At 39.8% G+C, this 25406-nt stretch overlaps 1 protein-coding gene, 1 long non-coding RNA gene and 1 other non-coding gene across 3 annotated transcripts in view; 1 reads left to right on the plus strand and 2 right to left on the minus strand.

Moving 5' to 3' along the window:
• The window catches only part of LOC139954230 (uncharacterized), a 78148-nt gene extending 75770 nt beyond the window's left edge, over window positions 1–2378 (minus strand). The window contains exons 1-2 of the long non-coding RNA XR_011788074.1: window positions 2259–2378; window positions 1115–1343 (exon numbers count right to left, since the gene is read on the minus strand). This is a non-coding gene — a long non-coding RNA (uncharacterized lncRNA). The remainder of the gene's footprint in view (window positions 1–1114; window positions 1344–2258) is intronic.
• Window positions 2379–2812: 434 nt separating this feature from the next.
• Window positions 2813–24901, minus strand: LOC139954223 (glutamine--tRNA ligase-like). Its single transcript, XM_071953944.1, has 20 exons — window positions 24689–24901; window positions 23005–23155; window positions 22323–22432; window positions 21930–22005; window positions 20171–20295; window positions 18612–18747; window positions 17853–17938; window positions 17315–17401; window positions 16434–16612; window positions 15586–15694; window positions 14468–14598; window positions 13103–13195; window positions 12116–12253; window positions 10987–11074; window positions 10373–10510; window positions 8596–8700; window positions 7808–8028; window positions 7234–7300; window positions 5861–5986; window positions 2813–4796 (listed from the first exon to the last, which is right to left on the minus strand). Exons 1-20 carry the CDS (start codon window positions 24806–24808, stop codon window positions 4746–4748), a joined length of 2337 nt encoding a protein of 778 aa, XP_071810045.1. The 5' UTR covers window positions 24809–24901; the 3' UTR covers window positions 2813–4745.
• Window positions 21316–21388, plus strand: Trnan-auu (transfer RNA asparagine (anticodon AUU)). The gene has a single exon. It is a non-coding gene; the product is annotated as a tRNA-Asn (tRNA).
• Window positions 24902–25406: the final 505 nt, after the last annotated feature.

Below are 25406 nucleotides of genomic sequence, written 5' to 3' on the forward strand. Positions count from 1 at the left end.
AAGCCTAGCCCAGGCGGCCTTACACTTTCGTATTATACTACAGTGACTTCCTGGATATCAGGGCCAATTTCTGGGGTGGACAAAATTTTAAAAGCTTCATAATTCAAATCTTACTTGCAAGAAAGCACTAATTTCAACAGATTCATATTCCATGGCAGCATATGTTTTTCTGCGGTGGGTTTTGATCGTCAGTTTTCTTCACAACTCCATCATTTTCATGAAATAATGCAGCTCCCAACGTTAAGGAATTCCCATTTTTGTTCGTAATCTCACAGTCTGCGGTGTGTACGCAAGACGCTTGATGCGCAAATCTTGTGTTGCGTTTGCGTGTTAACGCTGTGCAGTCAAGATACGGTGACCAAGAATTCATGCGTCTTGCATCATGAGTCTTGTACGCGAATGTATACACGACGCACGGCAACAGAAAACACTGTGAGAAAACGATCAAAACAGGAATTTGTTGACGTTGGGAGCTGCATTATTTCACAAAAAGGACGAATTTGTGAGAAATATATGAGGATCAAAACCCACTGCAGAAAAATGTATGCCGCCATGGAATGTGAATCTGTCGAAATTAGTGGCTTGTTGCAGGTATGATTTGAGTTATGAAGCTTTGAAATTTTTCCGCCCTAGAACGGGCCTTAATAGATAGGACTCTGTATCTGTATGCACAGAGGAAGAGTCCCTATTAGGGCTAGGTAAGCCTTACATTTTGTGCTTTAACAGCAGCTCAATGAAGTTGGGCCCCGGGTCCCTTTCACAAAGTTTGACCTAACTTAGGACTAGTCCTAGGAGATAAGACTAGGATCGAACCCAGCTAAGATTGATCCTAAGAATTCATAAAACCGGTCTTAACCAGAACTAGTCTTAATTACATGTATGATATGAAGCGTAACGATCTCTTGAACGAGGCTCGATCTTCTAGCGTGAAGGCTGTTTTACATAGATAATGCTTGAAACGGTCGTCGGGAATTACACACTTACTGAAATTTTAAGATGGCTGATTGGCAAGTTGATGCCATACTTTTTTTGGGGCTCAAGTTAAGACACAAGTTAAACAGTTATTACTTTGAACTTTATAGGCCTATCCTCAAGATGATCAAGGAATATTTACCTGTGATGAAGGTTGTATCTGTTGACCAACCCTTTCTAACAGTTGGGTGATCGCAAGCCGCCTATATATTCTCCAGACTTCTTCATCAGTGCATGGTGGCTCTATGGTCAAGGAGTGTATCCAACAAAATTTGCCTATCAAGAAACAGTCTTTCTCTTCTCAAAGCCAGTCTTGCTTCATAGTTCGGCAACAGCATGAACGCCATAGTTATTAATCTTGAGCAGAAGACCTATGGAATGTAATAGACATTGAGGATTAAGTTTGTGCCCTTAGAATTTGTGTCATGATTTTTGAAAGTGGTAAAAATGGGGCAAATCCGGTGACTAGCTGTCGAAATTATACGTGTTGGACCAGATTGTCATTTGCCGCTCGAGAGAATCTCGTAACCTTCCGGCCTGAGCCGTCGGGAGGAGGGTTACGTTATCGCAACTACATTTTGGTGAGATTTGATTTAAAAAAGAAGAAGAGATTTAACCTCAAATCGAACCCGAACCGTTTGTTGTGTTGTGAGACATGTTCGTCTATGAGGTTATTGGAGACAATAGCAGAAAAAACCTGTCATAGCATAGTTCTAGAGGAGTAAGCAGGGGGGGGGGGCAATGAGATATGGCCGGGATTGTTACAGCACTAGGAGTAGTAAACAGTAGTCCTAGTAGTTGTTTTGATAATTTTGTCTATATGTTAAGTTTTAAATATATTTATTTGTACAGTCACACCAATTTGGCCCTTGGCCTTGGGCCACGATTTGTGGTTTTAATAAAACAAAATAGTTAAAAAATAATAACATAGAAATAAATGAAAACAATTTAGTTATTTAAACAAACCTCTAAATCTAGGTACAGCAGAAATTTGTGATAATTTCCTTTCTCCTGGCCCCGGTCAAGAAGTAAATAACCCTGTGCCTGTGCATGTTGAGTACTAGGAATTGGGGGAGGGGAGTGACTAAAAAAAGGTTTTATATACACGATTTTATCACAACAGTCACAAGTCATTCGATTCGTTTTAGAGTTTTTTTTGGGGGGACCCTACCGTCACCGATAAAAATAGAACAAAATTACACTACAACTTTTACAAGTTTTTGTAAACAATCCAACACACAATGCACTTAATAAAAACACCAAATACAAAAGTAAAACTTTCCTACCTTGAGACAATGTGGTTTTATGGCGTTAAAACGAGCAGCAAAATCACAAATTTCAATGAATTCTTCGCTCCTTCAGATCGTCAAATACAAACGAGCTCCTCCGAAAAAACATACTGAAATTCCGCACGTGCACACTTTTTCGACATCCAGACGTCATTCGATCATATCGCGTTGCATTACACAGTGAATAAATCGTAAATAAAGCACCAGACTGATTTTGTTTACAAATGTGTGTTGTGAGCGCTGGTGGCGCTAAACGATGAATCATACTGGGGGCGGGGGGTCCCGGGGAATACCGGTAACACTACCATTCAACCAACCTGCGAAACTTTCATCAATTTAAGTGAAATGAAAACGTTTAAACGGATACAACTTTTGTCATGATTTTTGTTCCTATTTACGTCAGGCTTATTTTGACTTTCTGTGGTTGAAAAACGCAAAAAAAGATTTCTTTGATTTTTGACAACAGTTTATTTTAGAAAGATATCGTTCACATGAAGATTGGTACTCCATCAAATTTAGCAACCCCTTGTTTTGACCGTAAAACATGTGGACTTCTTTTTCAAAAGAGAACTCAATCAATACAAGATCTTTTAAAGTTTAGGATATAGAGGTCGGAATTTGATGTAACCAAGCTTTTCGGGGAAAGTGTGATGCGTCAACAAAATTAAAGGAGGGAATTCATTGATACAGGAAACAGTTGAACTGAGACCACCTCATGTAAATTTTATTTTGTTTTCTTCATTTCTTCAAAAAAGAAAATGTATTTTATTTTATCAGTTTTAATGATATTTAAATAATGTTAAAAAAAAGAGTTTGCCCTTTTTTTCTTTCCCTTATAGCTTATTCTAATGGATTTTAAATGAAAATTGTAGTTTTCTTTCACTGCTCTTTCAAAATATATGACACTCTGTAAACCCTTTAAAGCACAATTTGTATAAGATTTAAAGACATGCACACTACTGGTAATTTTGTCAAAGACTATGCCTTCACAGTTGGTGTATCTCAACATATGCACAAAATAACAAACCTGTGGAAATTTGAGCTCAATTGGTCTTCAAAGTTTTTCTAATGAAAGAAAAAACACCCTTGTCACACGAAGTGGTGTGCTTTCAGATACTTGATTTCAATGTTCTATTCAATTGAATGGCGTATGACAAAAAAATGATAGTTTTGAAAATAGTGGGGTCATGTGATTCTAAACGGCCTGTGAGGTTGTGTTAATCTCTTCCGAAAGGATTGGGGACCCAGGGTTTGAAGCAAGTTAAAGGCGTCCCCATGGAAAAATGTGCTGTCCTTTTGGGAAAGAAATTCAACTTGTTAAAATGCAGGTCCAAGGGATAGTATGCTCAAGGGAGATAATATACACCATATCTCAAAGCGCTTCCACATTATTAGCCTTGGTCACTGGGCCTTAAATCATTTCTTTAAAAACCATCTCAGCTCCATGGGGAGTGTACAGCTTGTGCTGCCAAATATGTAGCGCACTAAGCTCTTCAATCACAAGAACCATCTCTGCCCTCACAGGTACCCATTTTACCCCTGGGTGGAGAGTTAAGGGTGGTATGTCCGTTCCAGTCCTCTAGTTTTTAAGAAAGGTCTGGTACATCATTTGTGTGGTTGTTAGTAAGTGCACGATACATACAACTCGTCCAGTTTTTTCCTTGAGGTCCGGGTAAAACTTGAAGGTGTTAGCACATTTATGAGCAATTAGTGGTTCATTTTAAAATAATTTGTTAAGTCCTACAAGCTGCATGGTAGACAACATTTTTCTATAATAACTGGGTCCAATTTCATAGAGCTGCATCTGCAGAAAATATTGCTTCAAAATTTCTTCTAAGCAAAAATGGGCAGAATACCAGGCGCAAATGATATTATATGTTACACAGTATTTTGGCAGGTAACCTAATTCTTTTGAGCATAACATTATTGTGCAAAGATTCTTTTTGAAGTTCTTTGAAATTAGGCTTTAAAGCTTGACACTATGAACCTACAGAGGCCATTTCTTTGTGTATAATCAATCACCTTACACACAGACAATGAAAATTTGGGTCTGTTTTTCGACACTTTGTCCAGTAATGATGTCTAAACAAATAGTATGGAACAGATTGGGTTTTTTTCTGTTAATAAGAATAGTAGAAAGAATGTCACAATAGAGCCATTGGACAATGTCAAATTCGTTGTTGACACTACGAACTTTTTGCTACAAGCTCTAAAGGTTTAAATTAGCTAATTATGCTATTTTGGCAAGTTTTGACCACTATGCTGGCACCATCTTTGTTACGTCCCCAGTGTACAATAGATAAAATTAAAAGTAAATCTCATTGTACCAAATAGGGACCAGACTATTTTGACCATCCAACCTCCTCTTGGTTACAGGAAAAGTGGGATACACAGAAACAAAAACAGGCATTTAATGTACTGTCTCTTTTAGAAGAAAAGAAATTTATTTGGAAGGAGAACAAATATTTGGATTCTTGAGGGTCATCAGTTCTTGCCAGTGTCCTCTTTGAGTGCTACTGTCCTGTTGAACACGATCTGAAGAAAATAAATAATACAAAGTCACATATACAAACTGAATGTCTGGTTCACTGAGGATTCTCTTTAAAAAAATTGCAAGAAAAAGACAAATAAACACCAAGTCCTTCGGGACAGGTCTTGGTCCCAAGTCCCACAATACGGGGACCAAGTCGAGTCTCAAGTCTGTCAAAATAAGTCAAAGTCAAGTCCCAAGTTTAAAGATAATGGGACTAAACAAAGTCTCAAGTTCCCAAGGTAGGCTCAAAGTCCCACAATAATGGGTCGAGTCAGGTCTCAAGTCTTACAAAATAAGTCCAAGTCAAGTCCCACAATAGTAGAACAAAGTGAGGTTTCAAGGCAAGTTCCAACGCCCAAGTCTCAAATAATAGAACTAAGTTAAGTCTCAAGTCCTTCAAGGAAAGTTCCAAGTCCCACATTAATGTGAATAAGTCCCAAGTCCTACATATTTGGGACTCAAAAAGCAACTTGAGTCCAAATAGTGTTCATAGGTTTTGGAGGTACGTCGGCCGGTCGACCACGTCAGAGCCAATGAACAGCTCTCCCTGGGCAGCTACACCCACAATTTACATACATGACGAACGTTGCACAGGTTTCCTTTATTCTGATTCATTACAGCAGCAATATTCATGTATCAGCCTCAGCCAACGTGAGTTGAGACAGTCCTGCACTGTTTGTGTTACTTGGTATGTCACAAGCACACAGTCTATTCATTCGCCTTTGAACAGCGCGGATAAGCTTCAGGTGTTTTGTCATCGCAGAGGCCGATACATGAATATTCACCCTGCTGTAACGAATCAGAATAAAGGAAACCTGTGCAGCGTTCGTCGTGTATGTAAATTGTGGGTGTAGCTACCCAGGAAGAGCTGTTCATTGGCTCTGACGTGTTCGACAGGCCGACGTACCTCCAAAACCTATGAACATTAATCTAAGACTAGAGTCCCCAACTCTGTCAAAACCTCACTTTATCATAATTCTTTTACAGAACTTGAAGCTCATTATAAAGTGTTGAAGTAACCAAGCGACAAAAATAAATATTTCATGTATTGCAATAGGGTAATTACATTGTTAGGCGTAGAGTCAGGATCCACAGAGAAGTAGCCATTCCTCTCAAACTGAAACTTATCGTAGACTTTTGCTCCTTTGACGGACTGATCCACCAGAGCTTTGGGTATCACCGTCAAGGAGTCCTGGAGATAGTGAAAAAATGGATAATTGATTGATTTATTGATTTCTGCCAGATTAGTTACCTGTACAAAAAAATCAGAGCACATAACACCCATCATTCGCCCTCTTCATTGGCTTCCAATTCACCAACCCATCCACTTCAAAATTCTCCATCTTGTGTTTAAAGTTGTTCATAATTTGGCCCCTGTATATCTCCAAGCCCTCATAACCCTTCGTTCTTCTTCACTTTCATCAGCTACTCGACGCCTTCACTCTTCTTCAATTGCTCACTTCCAGCTTTCCCCGGGACACCACACCATGACATGCTATGGGGATCATGCTTTTTCAGTCATAGCTCCAACACTTTGGAACAAGCTACCCACCCACATTCAAGCAGCGCCTTCATTGGGCACTTTTAAAACATTCCAAAAATCCATTTTGTCAATCTGGTTATAGCGCTTAGAAACTTTCGTATTTCTTTCCCCCCGCCCCCCCCCCCCCTCTCTCTCTCTCTAGTCGACCGAGGTCAGAATCATGTTGAGGCTTACCCATCCCTGTCTGTCTCTTTCGTATTTAGCGCTCTATATATGTTGTAATTATTAAATTATTATTCCAAAAGGAAGAAACCTACCCTAGCGAAGGGTTACAACAATATTTAAACAATACAAGTATAGATAGTGTAGAAATATATTGGATACGGGTGATATGATATTTTGGAATAACGAAAGCGCGTCCTCAAATTTGTTGGGAAAAAATCTAATTAGCGTATTTATAATAAACAGTTACGGCAAGGCAAGGAAGTAGCAAAGTATAGGTACTGAACACATTTGGTAATTGTCAACGACCAGTCTTGTCACTTGGTGTATCACAACATGCATAAATCAACAAACCTGAGACAATTTGGACTCCATTGGTCATCAAAGTTGCAAGAGAATAATGAAAGAAAATACACCCTTGTTGCACAATTGTATGCTTTCATGCCTTAAAAGACTTTGCGCTTGAAGTCTTTTATTATTTGAGTTAGAAATAACCTCTTTTTCAGACGCTGCGTTACTTCAGAGGGAGCCCTTTCTCAGAATGTTTTATACTATCAACAGCTCTTCATTGCTCGTTACCAAGTAAGTTTGTATGCTAATAATAATGTTGCTATAACCAATAGTGCCCAGTGCCTTTACTGGTGAATTTAGCTTGATATTTATTATAGCTGATCATATATTCAATTCAAATCAAGAATTATAGTTTGGATTTTGTGTGAATCAACGTCTCTTACCTGGTTACAATCCGTCAAGAAACCACCAGGGACCTCCGCTGGATCCTCCGGGTTCTTGTGCTTGAACCTGCGATAAAGGTCAAAGGTCAGGGATGACTGTCTGTCTGATGCTAACATGAGTATTTGTTTGTTTGTTTGTTTAGATGATCTTCCTGTAATGGGAACTGGGCAAACTCCTACAAGGGGGATAGACCTTATGCATTGAAGTCATCCAGCCGCCATCTTAGAGGAAAAACGGTGACGAAATAATCGAGACGCACGGATTTGTACGCGCGGCGCACAGTATTGACGAATGAACAACCTCCTTTTGACCTCTAGGTGAGGGCGCCCTACTGAAATGACGTCATGTGCATAAGGTCTTTACAAATGCCAAGCTGGCAACAGCCAATCTCTCACGTAATTTCATGTAAAGCCACAGCCGCTTTAATCTGAAAAAGTATTTCACTATAATTAAAGGAAAAACAAACTAAACAACTTCACGCTGATTGAAAACATTGCCTGAAGTATTGATTTTATCTGAAGACTGAAGTCATATAAACTTGAATTTGATAAACTTCTTTCAAAATTAACTTACAATCGTCCGTATATCCTGACTTCGACTTCCATAGGTTCGGCTACCCAGTGAATAAACGCCTTCGGTTTGGATGCAGTGTCCACCGATTCCGCCGTTACCTTCAGCTCGGTCACTCGGCCCGACTGATCCTTGACAATCGACTTCAGCGTGAGGACTTGAGCTGCGTATTTCAGGCCAACTGACTGGGTTGGGGTGAGCCGCCGGTAGCCCTTCTCGGGATTCTGGGCAAAGAGGAATAAACGGTAAGGAGAAAAGACCATAAGTTTAGCATATAGACCCATTGCATAAGACGTCACAAAATTACTGAGAGTAGATCTCAAGACGTTGTTTAAAAGGGTTATAGACTCAATAATGAAGCAGTCAGAAAAAAACTTAAAAGCTCCAAGCTTTTGACTCATTGTAAAACCTAATAGCAATCTAAAGCCCTTTTCACACAACTCTATCTCTGTAGTTGCCCCGAGGAATAAAGGTCGACCGTTACACATTATGATCGCATTACCCCGGTCTGTCCAGGGGAATAGCCACCACTTTTTCGGAGCAGCGGTAAGCGATAAAACCCTTGGGGTTTTCTTGAAACATGCAACCCTAAACCCCTGGAAAAGGTACAAAGTGTGAAAGTGCGCCGGGGTAAACGTGGGGTAAAAAAAGTCCCGGGGGCCTCCCCAGGGCTGTGTTCCACGGGGATAAGGGATACAGTGTGAAAAGGGCTCAACAGATTAAATACCATCCTTAAAATATTGTCTCCTTGTGGTCAAGCATTACGTCATTTGAATCTTAATTACAATTACCTCACTGAAGTCACTCTGTTCGATGTAAATGACGGATGTGAACGCCACCTGGCGTACCCCCTTACTGCTGTCGTGTGGTATGATAGGTACACTCAACATCTCCCTCTGTTATGAATCATGAAAATACAGAGAGAAAATCAACTAATTATTAGCCGCAAATATAAAAATTACACAAGTTATCTTTTGTTCTACAGGTATGTTTCAGGGAAGGTACACGTTTGGTAGTTGTCAAAAACCAGTCTTCTCACTTGTTGTATCCCAACATAAGCATAAAAAACAAACCTGTAAAAATAATGAGCTAAATTGGAAATCAAAGTTGCGAGAAAATGATAAGACAAAAAACACCCTTGTTGGATGAAATTGTGTGCTTTCAGATAGGAATAAAAGACTTCTAGCTAGAAGTCTTTTATTATTTTAGTGAGAAATTACCTCTTTGTCAATATAAACCACAAGGGAAACTGACTGGGTAAATTTGTAAATGATTTTTGGGGTTGACCAAAGAATCGACTAGAGTGGGATTCGAACCAACGACCTCCGGATTAACGTGCCCAAATTACGATACAACCTGGGAAGCGGCAGCTAGGGGATCACCTTAAGGGGATGCGACTTTTTGTTTCAGATGTCAATATAAACCACAAGGGAAACTGACTGGGTAAATTTGTAAATGAAATGTGATCCCTGGCTACACGGCAGTTAACGGTTGTATGGCTTCTGACTGGCACCCCCGAACAAAGATATTGACAAAATAGGGACACCGCCAATATAGGGCTAGATAGCTCAGTTGGTAGAGCGCCGGCACGTTAATCTGGAGGTCGTTGGTTCGAATCCCACTCTAATCGATTCTTTGTTCAACCCCAAAAATCATTTACAAATTTACCCAGTCAGTTTCCCTTGTGGTTTATATTGACATCTGAAACAAAAAGTCGCATCCCCTTAAGGTGATCCCCTAGCTGCCGCTTCCCAGGTTGTATCGTAATTTGGGTGTGATCCCTGGCTACACGGCAGTTAACGGTTGTATGGCTTCTGACTGGCACCCCCGAACAAAGATATTAACAAAATAGGGACACCGCCAATATAGGGCTAGATAGCTCAGTTGGTAGAGCGCCGGCACGTTAATCCGGAGGTCGTTGGTTCGAATCCCACTCTAGTCGATTCTTTGTTCAACCCCAAAAAACAAATTACCTCTTTCTCAGATTTCCATGCTACATCAGAGGGAGCCGCTTCTCACAATGTTTTATAATATCAACAGCTCTCCAATGCTCGTTACTAAGTCAGTTTTTAAGCTAATGTTTGTTTTGAGTAATTACCAAACATGTACCTTCCCTTTAAAGATATTAAACAGGGGTAGGGATTAAAAACACCACTGCTTAATTTCAGCCTGAAAGCTCACTGATTATGAAGTTCATACTCAAACCGTGTTTTTTTTCTGCTAAATCTTTCCCTCTGAATGAAGTCATATTCGATAAAATTATGTCTGAAATCCTTTTAAAAAAAAGGATACAACCAAAATGTGCTTACATGTTGGAAATTGTGCATGGTTTTGCACTATTTTCTCCCGACTCCCACAAAGGATTTAGCCCAAATTTTCACAGTTGTCATTTTATGCAAATGTTTGGACACACCAAGTGAGAATGCTGGTCTTTCGACAATTACTAAACCTGTCCAGTAAAAAAACGATGTAAACCTGCTGTTAAAGTTTTCAAATGAAATATAATACAATACAGTACAAAATAATTGTTGATAACGTTTTGAACTTGACCAGGGATCTGAATCTTACCTTTCGATCTGGAACTATTGTAACTTTGATTGGTTCCAACACGGCCATCACTCGGGGCGCTGTGTTGTTGAGGAAATCCCTGACGCATGAATCAAGAAACGATGGGTCAAAGGTCACTCGCGACATTGTAACACCAATCTATTTATAGAAAGACAAGATCAACCGAAAAATAATTCCTGCTGTGGAAAATGACAGGGAAACCCGTTTGGTTCGAGGTCAGCCGATTTTGAAGCATTTATGGTCCAATTTCGTGGCTCTGCTTACAGCAGAGTTCTCCACTTGCAATCACCATTCTTCGCTTAAAGGGCACCAATTTCATAAAATACTGCTTAACAAACTTCTTTGCTTCGCAAAAAATGAGTGGGGCACCAGTTGAATGTAAACTTAATGTAGTTTTGGCTGGTTCACCATCTGAATGTCTTGCTTTCCTAATATTTTGTGCCCTTCCAAGCCAAAATCTGGTAATTCCCGCAAAAACTGAAAACTAGGTTAACTTGATCATAAAATATTATAGGAAAAAAAAGCTTTCAGGTCATGTATCATTGCCCTCATACAAAAATTAAAAACCCCAAAACTTGAAAAGTTGTTGTCATTAAACTGTTATGGTCTGGTACCTTGGCGCAGAAGTTATTGATAGCTTCAGGGGGGAACCCACGTCTTCTAAGAGCAGTCAGGGTGAACAACCTCGGGTCATCCCAGTTTCTGTGGAAACAAATGAATGTTACAAGCAATGTTTCAAGATGCTTTGAGCAAACTTTTGAGATTTACTATAACTACACAAAAATCACAAAATTAATAAAAATCAGTTAGAAAGGATTTCACTTGCTGGTAGAACCAAGGTCTAGAACAATTCGTTACGGAGACTGCGCTTTCACCGAAGCTGCTCCTGCCCTATGGAATAAGCTTCCTGTCCTACTTCGCAAAATAACATCACTCAACTACTTCAAGAGGGAACTAAAAACACACTTGTTCACTTAGGCTTTCATTGGGTTTTATTTAAGTTCAATTATGTTTATTCTTTATTTTCTATTGAATAATGTTTACTTTTTGTGTAAGCGCCTTATTTGGTTTTCTGGAGAAGTGCGCATTATAAATCCATATTATTGTTATTATTATTATTATTATTACAGGCACGTAAATACATATTAGATTGTAAATATTTTGTTGGTGTAGTCGGTGTTTTCATAACTGATGATACTCTTTAATTTTCAAGTTTTAAACCACAAGGGAAACTGGCAGGATAATTATTTTTACCTTATTTGGGGTTTAACAAAGAAACATTTACTTGAGCGGGCTTTGAACCAGCTTAATGGGCCAACACTCTACCAACTGAGCTATCTAGCCCTATGTTGAACGTCTCTCTATTTTGTCAATATCTTTGTTCGGGAATATCTTTGTTCAGAAGCCATAAAGCTATTAATAACTGCTGTGCAGGGATCACACCAAAGTTGACAGTATGACCTTATGAATAAGCATTAGCTTATTAATATGTAAGAATGCTAAGCAATATTCATACCTGACAATAACATTCTCAATGACCATTTTTTGACAGTTTCATTATCAACTTATGAATAAGTATTAGTTTATGAATATGTATTAGGGCTAATCAATATTCATACCCGACAATATAATTTTCAATGGGTTTGCCAATTTTCCTCATTGACACAACCAGAGAGAACAGTTTCACCATATCAATTACCATTAGCTTATGAATATGCACAAGGGGCTCATCAATATTCATACCTGACAATGCCATGCTCTATGAGTTTGCCTATTTTCCTCTTGGAGACCACCGTGTAGTTCATGTTGAGCCTGCCATACTCCCACTGCACTGGACAGTACTGGTCCAATGCATTACACAGCCAGTAGTACGACTGACGTCTACAATCAGACAAAACAAATTGATTTTTAACAAAACGTCTCACACAGAAAAATGTCAAATTGACCATACATAAAAACAGGCCTTGAAATAACCCACAGCCTCCACAGCAATTGCCGTGGTGCCCTGTGCTTTTGCCGTGGTGACCTGTGCAAAGTTCTTTTACAAGTTTACATTTTCCTCATAGCAATGCCCCTTTCCAGAGGAAAAAATGCTGCGCCCCTTCAAGAGCAAAGTTCAAGGCCTGTTAAAATGCAACGACAGGAATGAGTGGCATGGGTTACTTTATCATTATGTGTAGAGCATGTGGGAGAGTTTGAGGCAAATTGGGGAGGGTAAAATAAATCTTACAGCCTTCATCACCGGACTCAAGCTCTGGTGTTTCTAATCAGTGTGGGTACGAGTCCCGGTCGTGACACTTGTGTATACTGAGCACTTTGGTACGCCCATCGGATGTGATAAAGCAGAACTCAGTATTATTATCGTTACTAATAAGCCACGCCCAGTTCCATCTGGGCCCAATTTCATATAGCTGTTAGACAGAAATTTGGGAAGCGTAAAAATAAGTGGGGAACCAGTTGCAACAATGTAAACTAAATGTAATTTTGGCTGGTAACCTGTTTCTGTTGAGCAACACTTTCCTGTGCTTAGCACAGGCTTTATGAAATTGGGTCCTTGGGTCCATTTCACAAAGAACTTACGACTAGTCCTCAGGAGATATTAAAAAACTAAAGGCTAGTCCTAAGTTAGGGCGAGTAACTCGTCCTAACTCGAGATAAGACTTGTCTTTAACTCTTTGTGACATCCAACCCTGGTCTTGCAAGAAGACGTTATATTTGTTTCCACCTTACCTAGATTGAAATTCCTTGGTGCATAGTGAGTGGGTTATGTGCTCCAATGAGTCACACAGACAATGAGTGTAGTCATAGGTCGGGTAGATGCACCTGCATCATACAATACGAATTTACAATTAAGATAAATATGTGGTGAATAAGAACACACCTTATATAGAAAGGTTTGCGGTAACACCATGTAATGACTATCTCTAATGAGTTTAGGTGGTTCTGAAAAGAACCGTTGGTTTCAACTCGACGTTTCGATCAGTATGCTCTGATCGTCTTCTGTGGAGAATCTCCAGAAGACGATCAGAGCATACTGATCGAAACGGTTCTGTTTAGAACCACCCCAACTCATTAGAGATAGTCATTACATCGTATTTCCACCATGCAAAGTTTCAAATCCTACTTTATCTTGATCATATTTCATTGAAGTGTTTATGGAGGAGTTTCATGCTTACAGCCAATAGAATCACATAAACAAGCACGATATTGGGTCCTTTGAAAAAAGTAGGAATATTTTATTAAGTACAAGGACTGACCGAAACAAACACATGGTGTTGGATTTAAAGGCAGTGGACACTATTGGTAATTACTCAAAATAATTATAAGCATAAAACCTTACTTGGTAACAAGTAATGGGGAGAGGTTGATAGTATAAAACATTGTGAGAAACGGCTCTCTCTGAAGTGACGTAGTTTTCGAGAAAGAAGTAATTTTCCATGAATTTGATTTTGAGACCTCAAAATAAGAATTTGAGTCCCAAAACGATGTATCTGAAAGCACACAACTTCATGTGACGAGGGTGTTTTTTCTTTCATTATTATCTCGCAACTTCGATGACCAATTGAGCTCAAATTTTCACAGGTTTGTTATTTTATGCATATGTTGAGATACACCAAGAGAGAAGACTTGTCTTTGACAATTACCGTTAGTGTCCAATGTCTTTAATATACACTTTAGGCTATTTTTCAAGTAAAATTGTTTAGTGGTTTTTTCCCCCTAGGGCAAAACATAATACAAAAGAATGACCAAAGTGGGAAGAATATAATATGTGTATAAATGCAATGACTTCATGTTTCAACCCAAGCAAAGTCTTTTAGCTTTAGAGAAAGATTCTGCAAGCGTTTAAACACGAGGTAAAATTAGGTCAAAATTATGAGACATCACCCAACACACAAGGCCGGACGGCCACGTCAAGACGAGAGCTACACTGATTTGGGCTATCAACAACTTCCGCCAGGAACATGTGTCACCTTTTTCTAGGGCTGAAACAGGGTTGCCCCCTTCACAGTCCGTAGGGATGTCGGCATGGGTACCATCCACGAGGAGCCTGGTTGGTAGTGCAGAATGCACTACCTTCGTATCCGAGCGGCTTACCATTTATCCTTGGAGCGATGGTGAGGTGTAAACTTGATGCGGTACGCTACGGGGTCCTTCTTGCCCTCGGCCAGGGTGTGTTTCATACGAAGGACGGCTTCACCCTCGGCTATCTTACCTCGTCTCATGTCCTGTTATCAAACAAAATTGAATATGAACGAGGTCGATACGGCTGGGACCCTGACTGCCCTGCATAAACAACTTGGATAAATTTTGGTTGAGAGCAGCACCAGTTTTATGTTAAACCTGTGCCTCACTTTGGATGGTGAGGGTTTGACAATTGTTATATAAGGATGGTTTTAAATCTGGATTGTTGACAAATCAAGGATGAGGTTCGGTTTTTTTCTTCAAAGAGCCGGGTAGACCTAAAATAGGTCCACCTGTTCATCTTCCATTACTGAGCAACAAAAAAGTTTGCAATTACCGACCATAGTGCAGCCACCAACCACACCATAAAATGGGACAATGCTATGGTTATTGATAGAGGACCTGACAAACCCCCTAGATGGCTGAATAGGGAGGCCATTTATATCAGATTCAGGGGGGGGGGAGAACACTCTTAGCAAATATGACACGGATGCAACTTCTCCAGAACCTTTATGACCAACTAGAACGCCCTCTATGATTAAAGACAGTTGAGCGTTGGAAATGGTTGCCAGTCTGACAAAGCTCCTATGTGAGTGATGTCTACATTTTGGGGGGAATTTGAAAAGAATACACCTCGTAATCCATAAAGCTGGCCACAATCAAAAATAAACCACAGGATACTAGTTTGTTGAAAACACAGGATACTGGTTTGTTTTGCCAGGAATTTTGCCGGCACGCCTGTAACATACCAAATTGCTTTACCCCTCTCACACTCATGTCATTGTACATGTATACCAAACCAAAAACCTTTTTCATTGAAAACCAAACATCTCGTAACAAACCACATATGAAACTGACTGGGTCAAATTTACAGGAGAGCGACTTGAACCAACAACCTCGGGAGGTCTTTGGTTCATGTGCGCTGCAGTCAACTTTTCTTTTTTAAAACCAAAGCTAAAAATACACCTCCACATATGTCTATGATTTGTCTACTAGCGATGTTCAATAAAAGAGGTTCATACACTACTCACATCAAAAAGTTTGAGCGATTCCTCAATCGGTCGATCCCTCCACGGCGAGTCTGGATTGTTGTAACCTTTAATCTCTTCAGGCTTCATGTGACAGATGTACGCAAGATCTCTGAAGAAAAAGAAACATTTTGCGAGCTATTAAGAGCTGGAGGTTAATCTATTGGAGTGTGAATAGGAATCGTGGGCATGGCACTTGTGTCCTTAGGATTTGGGTACTTTTTGTAACGCAAAACACAATGCACACAGATTTACATTAAACTTACACCGTTTGAAGATAATGATAGTAGAAAGCGTACCTTAAAATATTAGTTGCTGAGGTGCCGTAGTTTTTGAGAAATGAGTATAACAATGTCAAGAAAGTACGTTTTCACATGCTTAAATAGTTTTCGTCTCATGACCAGTGAGACAAACATTATTTTCATGAAATTTGTTTACTCATTTCTCACAAACTACAACACCTCAGCAACTAATATTTTAAGGTACGCTCTCTACTATCTTCAAACTGTGTAAGTTTGGTGTAAATCTGTGGATATTGTGTTTTTTGTCCCACAAAAAGTACATAGACCCTTTAAAGCAAGATGCATTACTATAATTGCTTCTCTTCACACAGGGTTATAAATGGGTACCTCCGAGGGTAGAGGTTGATATTGTGTATGAAAAAGCCATTGGAGCAGCCAGGGGCTGTATACTCCCCAGGGAGCTGAGAAAGATGAAAGGAATATTTTCAGCCCAATGTAAAGTGCAATGAGGCGGTTATTTTGAAATGAACTGTACAAGAACTATTTGTATTATAATAATCTATAATTATAAATACTACAACTATTATTATTATTATAATATTTTTCTACCTTCGGATGAGGTCCACAGCTAGATCATACAGGTTCTGGAAGTAGTCCGATGCATGGGTGACCTTGTACGGTTCGTACCCGAGCCATCGCACCATGTCTAAGATCGCTGTGAAGAATTTCTCTTCTTCCTTCTCTGGGTTGGTGTCATCGTAGCGTAGGAACGTTATACCTCCATGGGCCTGGATCAAAACAATACTGGTCCATTGGAAAGGTATACGTTTGCTCATTTACATGTGCTAGCATATAGCACATTTAAACTTGCAAATTCCAGGGGTTATGATTGAGCAAGGCAATTGAAAAAATGGCACGGCAAGATCGATCACCCCTTGTACCCAAGGTTTTAGCAAGGAATTTGCTTAGCAGGGTCTCAACATTTTCTGGAAATTTAAGAATGGGTGTCAAAATTCTTCATTTACAATACACAATTACATGTAAAATGACAGATAAGACCGGATGTCCAACAGACACCAAACACCCATCTGGCTAACACTATGCTTGAACCCTCAATAGACCGTACTGAATATGACGTCACGGGCTCAAAAATCTGACCTACAAGATGGCGTCTGTGCGTGTGCATGTGCTGTAGAAATCAAACCGGGAATGTTGCGTGCTGCGTGCTTCGATGATGTACGCGTTTGGACGCGCATACGGTTTGCCCTACAAGATACGGTTTGCCCTACTTTTCATAGCAAAAAAGGAGTATTCAATACGATCTATATTGAGCACAAGTACTGGTCTTTCTCAAAGTCACTAAAGTTATTCTGACAAGAGAGGCTGTAAAAGCTTGAATTTGAGTTGTTTCAAAGGTTCAATATTTTAAAATGTAGGAGTTGAGAAGAGGTGTTAATTTAGAAACCCTGAATAGTTTAAAGCAGTCTTACTCTTGCATAACCAAAGTTGAAGTTGATGGCCTTCGCATGGCCGATGTGCAGAATACCATTCGGCTCAGGGGGAAACCGTGTACGCACCTGTACAAACGATAAAGATTAATAATAGTAAATATTATAAACCACAAAAGGAAACTGAGTGGATAAATTTTACATGATTTGGGGTTGAACATTTTTTTTAACCAAAGCGGGCCTCTGGTTCAATTTACAATCAGTGGTGTTTGCAGGGACAACATATATATGACTCTCTCTCTATCAGCTGCGGTGGTTCTGAGTATCGGATGTTTCTTTATGAACTTGGCATTTCATTGAAGAACTGATCAAAATGCCAAAATGTTAACCACCGGATCTTCTCAGAGCCACCACAGCTCACACAGAGAGTCAGTTACATAGTGTCTCCGCAAAGTTCATTTGAATACAAGAAACAAACACATTTCAAAACATCTCAAACACCCATACAGACCGAGTTAAAAGTTTCAATTTTATTTTGCGATAATTCATAAATATTTCAAGCCAAGAGATGTTTATTTACCCCTCCACCGGTGAGCTCCAGATGTTCCTTGAGCAACTCCATGACCTTTGGAGTCACAATGTAACCATCGGTCTTGTAATTATCACCTGCAGAAAAACAAACATAACTTTCTGATTAGGCCAACAACAAACAACTTTTTCCGGTTACATACATTTTTTTTCAATTATAGTCAGTAGGACAAGTGAACAAAATCTGCTCTGGAAAAAATCAAAGACCTCTTCAGTATACAAACCAGACAAATTAAAGAGGACTGGGGGAGAAAATATTTTTGTTCTGTTGAAAATAAAATATTTATGGCCTGACGTTTTGACCCTAACAGAGTCTTCATCGGAGGCCTTGTCTTTCAGGCAACTAACTATTTGTTTTGCATTTTTACCATACGTCCATTTGGTTGAAAAGCAGTTTCCAGCAGATAATTGTATTTTCTCAATATTTTTTTTCTTCTCACAAATCAGAGTAATGCTGACACTACACTGAGATCTCCGAGACTAGCATCTCAAACACTCTTTAGTCTCCTAATGATGACTAGAAAAGGGGGGGGGGAGTCAAAATGTTGAGAATTCACTCCATGAGTGTAGTTAACTATGAGAAGTCCCCTCATTCCACTATTAGCGAAATCCATGCTACTAGGCATTCAAAGCTAAGACCGCTAGCTCAGAGATTTCGGCTCTTGCACAGTAAGCGAAGAATGGTGATTGTAAGTGCAGAATTCAGGGTTAAGCAGAGCCATGAAGCTGAGCCATGAAGTAGGTTAGTTACCAGGTTTGTGGAACTTGACCGCTTCTCCCATGAGTTGATTGATGGTTTCTGCTCCACCTTCAGCCGGTGACGCTAGCTCTTTCTCGGGCTCGGATTTCCGCTGTTCTTCCTTTATTTTGCTCTTCCCTTTCGGCTCCTGTTAAACCAATCAGATCAAAAGTATTATTCCAATCTTCTTTTTTCCTGAAAACTCATCTTACCGAGGAATGGTCTAAAAGTATGCCTGGTAAACAGATGTAATAATGGTGTATAGCTTCTTGACCTAGCTACTGCGATATGTGCACTATGCAAGTACCAAATATTATTATTATTATGGTTTGCTTATAAAAGACAGTGAACACTATTGGTAACTGTCAAAGACCAGTCTTCTCACTTGGTGTATCTCAACATATGCATAAAATAACAAACCTGTGAAAGTTTGAGCTCAGTTGGTTGTCGAAGTTGGGAGATATTTGAATGAAATAAAAAAACTCCCTCGTCACACGAAGTTGTGTGCTTTCAGATGCTTGATTTCGAGACCTCAAATTCTAAACTTGAGGTCTCAAAATCAAATTCGTGGAAAATTACTTCTTCCTCGAAAACTAAGTCACTTCAGAGGGAGCCGTTTCTCACAATGTTTTAGACCATCAACCTCTCCCCATTACTCGTTACCAAGTGAGGTTTTATGCTGATAATTATTTTGAGTAATTACCAATAGTGTCCACTGCCTTTAATATGATTATTTTGACAACAAAGACAAACTATTTAAGAGAATGTATATGTTTGGTGATCACTCTTAAAATTAATGGCAAGAAAAACTTTCAATATTAAGAATTTTTTTGGAATCATTTCATTTTGGGGCGAAGAGAAGCAATTATAGTCAAGTATCTTGATCAAGGACACAAGTGTCACGACCGGGATTCGAACCCAAACTCCGGTGAATCAGCACCAGACCTTGAATTCGATGCTCTTAACCACTCGGCAATGTGGTTATGGAAAATGATATCATTTTGTATCACCCACAATCAGAATCCGAGACACATAACTGTCAGAAACGCTTCTCAGATTGTGTATTCCAATTACAGATTATTCTTCCTCTGCATGGAAAAAAAACAGCTCTAGACTTTTGCAATATCTCAAAAACGCTACCACCTTCTAAAATGCAATTTTCACAGGTTAGCTTTGAGCGAGTTTGATCAACGACCACAGTTATTACCATAGTTTGATTAACTCTGATCGAACCCGCGTTAGTCAACGATAGTTGCATCAGTCTAGTCGACCATTCGCGACCATCAACTCGAGGCTGGTCGAGGTTGGTCGCATCGTTGGTTACCAATAGCAATTGGTCATGTCACAGCAGAGAGGACCAGTTATTATTTCACATTCGGTCACTAAACAGCAATAGAGTCGTTCGCACTTTCATTTCAGCGCGCACGCGCTTCGTACGTCACGAACTAACCACTAGACGACGATTGTACCCTGATCGAACTTGCTCTTTATTGTATATACCCACATTGTGTTGAACAATCAAACAGTTAAAAAAAACGAAGGGATAGGTTCCCTTTATGATCTTCTCGTACCTTTGTCTTGGCCGGCTTCTCTCTGTCTGCGTCCGTCTTAGGTCCAAGTAGATCCAACACCTGCATATCTACCTCGTTCTTGATTGCCTTCCCATCAGCCCACTTCAACAGCTGGCGTGCCTCCCCTGTTCATAAACAAAAACCAAATCCACGCTGACAAACTAAGCACAACACTGCATGAACTGATTTAATGTAAATTTTGACAAAAATTTGATCTTCGCGATCGCGTTCAAAACACCCGTTATTTCTTCACTCTTTATTTAAAGACAGTGGACACTATTAGTAATTGTCAAAGACTAGTCTTCACAGTTGGTGTATTTCAACATATGCTTAAAAAAACAAACCTGTGAAAATTTTAGCTCAATCGGTCGTCGAATTTGCGAGATAATAGCGAAAACTCCCTCGTCACACGAAGTTGTGTGCTTTCTGATGCTTGATTTCGAGACCTCAAATTCTAAACTTGAGGTCTCGAAATCAAATTCATGAAAAATTACTTCTTTCTCGAAAACTACGTCACTTCAGAGGGAGCTGTTTCTCACAATGTTTTATACATGTACCATCCATCTCTCCCCATTACTCGTAATCAAGAAAGATTTTATGATGATAATTATTTTGGGTAACTACCAATAGTGTCCACTGCCTTTAACCACATAACTGGGTAAGTTTTTTACAGTTTCGGTTTGAACAAAGAAAAAATGACTAGAGCAGGACTTGAACCAACCACCTCAGGATTATTGTACTCTACAAACTGAGCTATCCAGCCCTATGATGGGGGTCTCCCATAAAGTTATATATAAGAACTAGAGGGCGCACTGGTGATGCTTCTTGCACAATTGTGACGGGACCGCAACGAGACACGTGCGCCATTATGTACGCGCGTTAAATATGAAGTACACGTTGGAGTTTGTGTTTATTGAACGCTGACGCGATGCTGTTTTGTCAATTACAAAATGGCCGCACAAACACACGCTAAGCAATGCCTGTTTGTTCAACTTAGAAAATGGCCGCCTGCGCGCATGCCGGGGCGCATATATAGGCCAGTGCGCCCTCTAGTTCTTATATATAACTCTATGGGGTCTCCCTATCATATGGCTTCTGACTGGCACAACCGAACAAAGATAAAGATAGCGAGACTGCCAACATAGGGCTGGATAGCTCAGTTGGTAGAGCACCGGTATATTAATCCAGAGGTTATTGGTTCAAGTCCGGCTCCAGTCAAAATTTCTTTCTTCACACCCAATATTCGTTTAACCAGCATGGTTTTTTGTGTGCTTAACTCCTTTTTGTGATTAAGAAGCTCTATGAAGTTTGGCCTTGCTATTGCACAGCAAAGGTTGTGTGTTCAAATTCCATTTCCAACCCTCTTGATATCCAGTAATATTATATAGGGAGCATAGCAGTGTTGTTTATTAATTTTGGTTTTTATGTGTGTTGGCACTGTACTTCCCCCCCCCCCCAGAGTCCTGTGAAAAAAATATCACAGGCATGTTACTCAGGTGGGATTCGAACCCAAGATCCTTGCAATTCTAGAGCAGTGTCTTACCAACTTGACTACCGAGGTTGCCCGATAGCTAGAGGCAGTTCGAATCCTATGTTTTGGCAGCGGGTACCGCAACAATATAAGAGATGTTAAATTTGGTGTTGTTTATGTTCAGAGAGAGAAACTCTAGAAGCTACAGTACAGCAACCTCAATGTATTATTATGTAAGGTTAAGGGTCATAAGGTTAAGGGTTAGAGGTCGAATGGATCAGGTCTTACCCATTAGGATTCCCATACTGTAGTGATATCTCTTCTCCATTAGTTCAGCAGTGTGCTTCTTGATCACTGACTCAACCTAAAAAATAGTAACAAACCAAAAAATGGTTAATGACCTGGGCTCAATTTCATAGAGCTGCCAAGCACAAACATTTGCTCAGCATGAAATTTCTTCCTCGATAAAAACATGATTTACCAACCAAATTTCCATTTGTTGCATAATGCTTGTTACTGGTATTCAGCTGTTGTTTGGCCTGCAGCCGGACAAAGACTTCAAAGCTGACAATAAAGTACCTTGCCTATCAGAGCTTGCTAAGCACAGAAAAAAAAACGCATTTTCACTGAAAAACAGGATAAGTTTTGAGTCAAACATTGGCTTAAATCTGCAAGACTTACTGCATCCTCAATCTCCTCTGGTGTGATGACCACCCCAATACCACACGCTAACTCGAAAGCTTTTGCGTCGACCGGATCACTTGGATGCGACTTGAAAAACTCCAAGGCAGCTGAGAAGAAGAGAAAAGTACATATAAAAACTGACGTTAGCAATTTTGTTGTGCTTACACAGGGTTACACCTGGGCCAATTTCATAGAGCTGCTTAAAAGCAGGAAATATTGCTTGACAATTTTCTGCTTATCAAAAAGAAGCAGGATACCAGTTATGAATTGCACATGTGAAATGGTATTTTCGCTGGTAACCTTATTCTAGAAAGCATAATTGTTTTGTGCTTAGCTACTATTTGTGCTAAGCAGCTCCATGAAATTGGGCCCTGTTAGTTGGGGCTCTGACTGAGCTGATTCCTTGTGTTGGGCAGCAGTCCTAACCAATGAATTTAGGCTGTTTGACTGTTTCTGCTTAGCAAGATTTGTCTGCGCTTAGCGGGTTTTTGTGGTGATAATATACATGCTAGTTGAGGCTCTGAGATGGACCCTTCAGTGGCCCTCCAGTTGTAACAATGTCAACATTATGGAGTTGCTGGCTGGTTGCCTGTTGCTGCTGGGCAAGATTTGCTATGCTCAGCAATTTGTTTGTGTTTAGCAAGTTTTTGTGTGTGCTTACACACACGTGGTAACATACCTGTTAGCTGAGGCTCTGAGCTGATTCCCTTTGTGACGATGTAACCAAGAAGAAACCCCAGTCTTTTCTGATGATTCAATCGTGTGGCTGTGTGGTACAGCAACGCTCCACACGCTTTGTCAATACTGCTCCCACCATTCTGTTTCTTAGCCTGCATTATCAATAATGGAATTTGTTTATAAATAATAATGATAATAATAACCAGTTTTTATATATAGCGCTGTTCACACCCGAGGGTTTCTCAAAGTGCTTCCAACATTATTACCCCTGGTCATTGGGCCTTAAATCATTCCTTAAACCATCTCAACTTCCTGGGAAGTATACAGCCTGTGCGACAAGTGTAAGGGCTACTCGGCTAAACCAATTGCAAGAACCATCTCTGCCCTCACAGGTTCCCATTTACCCCTGGGTGGAGAGAAGCAGTTATAGTAAAGTGTCTTGCTCAGGGACACTTGAAATGTCACGACCGAGATTCGAACCCACACTCTGCTGAACAGAAGCATCAGAGCTTGAGTTCGGTGCTCTTATCCACGACACCCCATATATTTGTTAAGGTCAAGCAGGGCTTGAACTTTACACATAGCCCGAGGCCAGTGATTTCAATGTCGGGCCAGTAAACTCAAGACAGAACAAGTCCAGTGGTCTTGTTTTATTTGTTAATTCAACAACTTTGTCAAAAAAAAAAAAATGATGTTCAAATGTTGAGTCGGAGTCTCACAAATATCTTTCAGTACGCAGATTATCAACCATTAAACAGTTCTAAGATCTTCTCTTAGTGCTTTATTCAAATTAAACAGTTAAGATGATAAAACCATGTTCTCGTTTTGATTTTATAGTCATTTTGATTCTGGTCTATTGTCATTTTGATTCTGGTCTCGTCATTTTGATTCTGGTCTATTGTCATTTTGATTCTGGTCTATTGTCATTTTGATTCTGGTCTATTGTCATTTTGATTCTGGTCTATTGTCATTTTGATTCTGGTCTATTGTCAATTTTATTCTGGTCTATATTCATTTTTATTCTGGTCTTGTAAATAAAACGCCGGTCCAGTAAAGATTATGAGCTACAACTCCTGTGGTCTTGTGGGTTTTCCATCAAAATTTAGCCCTGGTTTGGTGTTTTTTATGATTTTGTATTTTTTTCAGGCGTATTATTTTATATTGTTCTCTGTAATTATGAATTGTACTTTTGCCATGTGACCCCAGACCAGAGCCCCAAAAGGAAGAACAGTTTCTTTACTTTCTTTTCAAATTTAAGCAGGGATGACATGTTATTTGGCCCTTGAAAACATGTAGGAACAACAACACTGAGTATATAGATGTAAAAGGGCTGACCTACAATGGTACATGCTTTAATTTAATAGCCGACTTTGTTGATTTCCCCGAGGCCATACCCACCCCCCTAAAAGAAAAACCAAAAAGCAAAACAGGCAGAACACACAACCCCAACCAAACAAAACCTTACAACTTATGAAATTATGGCAATTCAGGCTTCACGCATAATATAGTCTTAGCTGACCTTGATTAAAAAACAACAACATTTAAATCATTTTCATAATCATAAATCATATCAATGTCTTGAATTTGAAAGACGAGATTGCCAGTTGTCATCATGCGACAGCATGCATCAGAAGACAACTTTATTGACCAGCCAGGCAGCAGCGGTCGAACTTGTCTACACTTACCTCATTAATAACTTCTTTCAAGCTGTTTGCTAAGGCTCCATTTTTGATAGTTTCTTTTGCTTTCTGCTCACTCAACCCAATACTCGTAAACAAGTTGACTAAATCAGTAGAGGACGACATTTTTCCACATCAACTTGGTACTGAGGTCTACACTTCCGAATTTCTCAAACAGCAACACATTGCTGATGAAATGTGGTTTCGCCTGGTGCAATATCTGAACTTGATGTCCTATTCAAAAGTAAGGTGACGGGGGAAGAAACGCGACCAAAGTTGTTTTAGTTTTAACTATAGAGGGCGCTATACATACAAAGCGTGGCACACTTTCCGTCGCTCCACACACTCCTGCTGCATGCCATTCATTCTACAGCTTAGTCTTTTTTCGAGAATTGCCCGGAAAAGATTGGGCGTTTGCCATCGCCAAATATCGACGGGTTGCATTATTTTGTTACATTTTTAAGTTTATGAAAACAAGTTCAGAGAGACATCTACCACTTTGAAAAATTACTGTTAAATTAACATGCTTGAATAGCTCTGTTTCGGATGAGAAAAGGCCTACACAACTACATCATGAGGTCGTGTTTTTTCCCCTGCAGATCTAGTCTTGGTTCCAAGACCATTGGTGTTGCGCGGTCACACACAACCAACGTTCCGATTATGCACGGCAAAAACTGTCCACGCTTGTAATGAACGAACGCTAGCGGTAAATACTGGGGCGCGC

Source organism: Asterias amurensis, chromosome 2 (assembly GCF_032118995.1).
Source record: "Asterias amurensis chromosome 2, ASM3211899v1".
Lineage (NCBI taxonomy): Eukaryota > Metazoa > Echinodermata > Asteroidea > Forcipulatida > Asteriidae > Asterias > Asterias amurensis.